Source organism: Phaethon lepturus, unplaced genomic scaffold (genome assembly GCF_000687285.1).
Source record: "Phaethon lepturus isolate BGI_N335 unplaced genomic scaffold, ASM68728v1 scaffold1496, whole genome shotgun sequence".
Lineage (NCBI taxonomy): Eukaryota > Metazoa > Chordata > Aves > Phaethontiformes > Phaethontidae > Phaethon > Phaethon lepturus.
In genome coordinates, this window is record NW_010548074.1 from 19067 (window position 1) to 23254 (window position 4188).

Sequence of the window (4188 nt, forward strand, 5' to 3'; positions counted from 1 at the left end):
TCCCTACACCTACTGTTCTCACATTCTGCCTTAATTTATTGTATGAAAAAGTAATTCAGAGAAGCCTTAGAACTGTTATGTTACAACGTAATGTTAAGTGGGACAGTGTTCCCAAATGCAGAGCTACCACAAAAATCACTCATTTCCAGCAAATTTTGACCTTATTTGTCATACTTGAACATTTTCTCACCTCCAAAGCCTCCATCAGCTGCTCCCCTGTTGCAATGTTGGGCACATGAATCGTAGTGCTAAAAGCATTCAGCATTTCCATTTCCTGTAGGACATCTTTGCGACTGGTGGTTCCAATGATGAGAAGCTTGCGACCCTGTCCACACAATGGAATAAGTGTCAAGAAAGGAAAAACAAGAGAGGAACCATCCTTGGGAAGCTTCAGCTAACTACAAATGAAAAATGGAAAACAGCCATGTAAAAATATCACTTAAAATAAAATTAATAGAAGTAAACCCCTCAGTAGTTGACATGAACCATGCAAGACTAGGATTAGATTCTAGAAGTCAGATTAATGCCACCAACGGCATCCAAAAATTATGGTACACAGAAGATAGACCCATACTACAGCTTTCCTACCTTACCTTTCCTTCTAAATTCATCATTATAAATAGCTGAATCCTCATTAAATTTAAAAGCACGAGCAAACCCCCACTCCCAAAAGCTGAATGACAGATGACTTCTCAGGGTAACAGCCTGTCTTTAGAAATCCTGTGGGTACAGTGAATTCTTGGCCACTGTACAGACACTTCCAATGGTTTTACAGCTTACACTTTAAGACCAGAGGTTGCCTTAAGTTTGTAAGACTTCCCATTACCAGTGCGGTTGTATAAAAGGACAGTACCACATCTGGCAGCCTCTGAATTCAAACCAACAATGCACACACCAATTCCAAGTTGGCCAGAGCAAAAACGGGGTTTGTAAATAATAGATCAATGAATGAAAAATATCAACTGCCAATAAAGTTTTGCTAGATCATCTTCCAAATGCCATTTCAATGCTATTTGAATTTTACCGTGCAGTGTTCAGACACTGATAAATGTTGGCTGGTGGAAGGAGCTGTTGGGATTATCAGCTGTGATCAGTCCCTTTACCAGTTCAGTACACAAGGAGCTGACCAAGTATCCTCCTCGTTTGCTGTACAGAAGTTTAGCCGATGCTCAGAGTTCTATATTTTGACTTCACGACGCAAAACTCTGATCATCATTATAAAACAAAACAAACAAAAACCTAAAAAACATCCCCACAGAGCAGGAGCGCAGCCGCAACTAATTTCATAAGCGCTTTGCATTCCTTCGACGAAGGATGAAAACTTATTTAAACTTAACACATCTTTGATGAAGGTGATGCACCTTTGCAGCATTTATTTTGCCCCGAGTGCCATTATATTCACTGACTTTTTGTGTTTGAACAGATTACACTCCTGCTTTGGGTGCAGATGATGAGAAAGCACCAGAACTGGTAAGGAACTCAAGTACTCACTGCAAGTTTGCTTGTAGCCTGAAACAGCACCAGGAAGCAATGCCCGGCAGGGTGAAACCAGAGCATGCCCCAGGTCATGGGCTTCACACAAAGGCACTGTCGGGTAAACTCTACACAAACCCTTCTGTGTATTAAGCACTGTCTACATCTTAGGAGGCACCACGGTCACCAGCTCCACCACCTCTAAAGAGGGGGAAATCCTCAGAAACCTACTGGGCAATTTAATAGGGAAAAGCAGCCAATTCCTGAACCGACGACAGAAATGCCAGGTTTAAAACTGCAATGGGAGTAAGGAATGCTTTATTACTAGACAAATCTCGCCTGCTGGTGGCACAGAGCAAGCAGAAAAAGGTCTGAGTTTTTAAAGTTATCTGTAGGTAGCCTTGAGAAGGGCATGCAATGTCCTCAGAAAGCAAACACACAACCATTCCACTGCTGCTTCCATTATGTTCTGCATGTCCGTGGTGTTACAATTGCACGTTATTTGTTTCCTTTTTTATCGTCATTGTGTAGCAACGACAGGAAATAAGATTTTATCATTTTACAAGCCTGAGCAGTTCAATAAGATCTTGCATGCAAAGGCAAAAAAGCCAATTCACTCAGTGGAGAGTAAGGGAATGGCACTTGATCCTCATTCCTACAAGGAGCATGGGTCAGGAATTCAGAAAGCCCCATCAGGTGCTCATTTTCAGCTAAAGCACTTAATAGATCAAGAAGAATAAATGATGCTCAGCAACCAAAAAGCTGTTTACCTACATGAAGACAAAATTTCAGTGGTCTTCATCTTTGGAAGGGGCTGGTAAAACAGCTTAAACACAGGCTTGGAAGCTGTGTGAAATGAGTCCCCCGAGAACACTTGAACCATCACCTGCTCATGAGCCACAGAAGTGTGGTACAAACACCTCTGACATTTGCTCTGAAGTTACCACCCAAGGACAACGTTAAAAGGTGCCTTCAACTTGCAAAGATATACTTGGGATAACAGCGCACGTGACAGCAGAACTGATGCGTGCTTAAAATCCTCAGAATGCAAAGACAGAGATTATCAGCATATTTGATGGAGAAAATTTCATCTCGATCCTAATTTACTTTGCTTTCATGGTTGCTCCATATTTCCTCGACACACTGTCCTCAGTAGGTTTTTGTTCAATTCATAAATAATGCTGATATAGTTGATATTATATATGCTATAATTCAGTAAAAAGTTTAAGTCCTGAAAGAAGAATTTCTGCTATCTTACTCGATAAATTGTAACAAGTCATGTGCATGCTGTTAGGCACCTTTAAACAGTTTTCTCATGATACAGGTAAGGTATTAGGGTACAAGGGAAGCCAAAGACAGACTCTTGAACAGAACTGAGACCTCCAAAGCATGCTGCACCAACCCCCTATTGCAAACACAAATCGATGCCACACTATACCACCAAGACCGATCCGCTTTACAAGCTACAGTGATTCTTCTAAAAAATTGTTTATTACTGTAACTCTCAAAATCCAGAACACCTTGGATAAAGGACTGTGTTAATGACAGCATTTTAGGGGAGAAAAAAGGCTCAAACTGCAGCCAGCAAAGCAGTATCTGTTCCCAAAATACAGCTAACAGCATGCGTACGGTGCCTGGCACAGCAGGCAAGACCTCAACCTAGGCAACAACAACTTGCAGACTAACTGCTTGAAGGATGCTACCTGAGCAACTTCTACTGAAGTAGCAAAAAAAAAGCTGAGTCAGTCCATGCTTGATTGTAACAAAAAATGGAGTCTCGTTTGGGGTTTTATCAGAGACTAAAAGGTCTCACCAGGAAAGGATGTAAGCATCACAGAAATGTAATTAGTGAGATGAGTTTTACCTCCTCTAACTTCAGGTGTCCATGTATGTTCTCATTCTCTGCATTTCCTTCTTGGTTAATGGAGCCCAGACGACTCTTGCCTCCTCCCAGAAAAGCTGCCTACACTCTGGACTCATACAGCAAACTATTTTCTAAACAACTAGTTCAGTCATAGGAAACCAAACCGCTGACAGCCACATTTAGTCAGATGAATCCCAAACTTGCTGTAAATTAGGCCAGCGGACAACTACTACACACACAAAAATGACTTATTACCATTTAGGAAAGCCACTGGAGTCAGTCATTGTGGCAAGTTCTGTGAAAACACCAGCTCAATGCTAAACCTTACTCAAAATGCAAACACTCAGACATTTTTAGAATGGGAAAAAGAGTAAAACAGAAGCCATTATTCTACCATATAAATCCAGGGTGCTCTTTAAGACACTGTGCAATCTTAGCTATTTCAAATACAGTTTCAAATACATCACTGAGTTGGAGAAATCAGAGGAAAGCAATGGGGATGGTCAGAAATATGGAATAACCTCCCTAAAGAGACTCTTGGTAAATTGCTGGAGGGTACACAGAGAGGTCTATAAAATCATAGATGGTACAGAGGAGATGAGGGGGAAAGCCGCTCTTGCTCAAAATAAAACCTAAGGAGCACTACATGAAATTATCAAGCATCAGTTTTAAACCCAACAAAAGGGTGTTTGTTTTCACCATACAGTTCAGTTGAAGTCAAGCAAGCATGACACTAAGAATGGCAAAAGCTTAACAAGGTTCAAAAGCAACAGGACAAGTTAATAGAGGTCAGATCCATCAGCAATTTTTAGATATCTCTGTTAGGATCCTTGCTCAGGACCCTGAACCGC

General features: G+C 41.1%; 1 protein-coding gene across 1 annotated transcript in view; it reads right to left on the minus strand.

Annotated features, from left to right (window-relative positions):
* The window catches only part of NSF (N-ethylmaleimide-sensitive factor), a gene marked incomplete at its 5' end in the record, with an annotated part of 59917 nt that overhangs the window by 8361 nt on the left and 47368 nt on the right, over positions 1–4188 (minus strand). The window contains one exon of the mRNA XM_010289825.1: positions 191–325. Within this exon, the coding sequence (XP_010288127.1) occupies positions 191–325 (135 nt within the window). The remainder of the gene's footprint in view (positions 1–190; positions 326–4188) is intronic.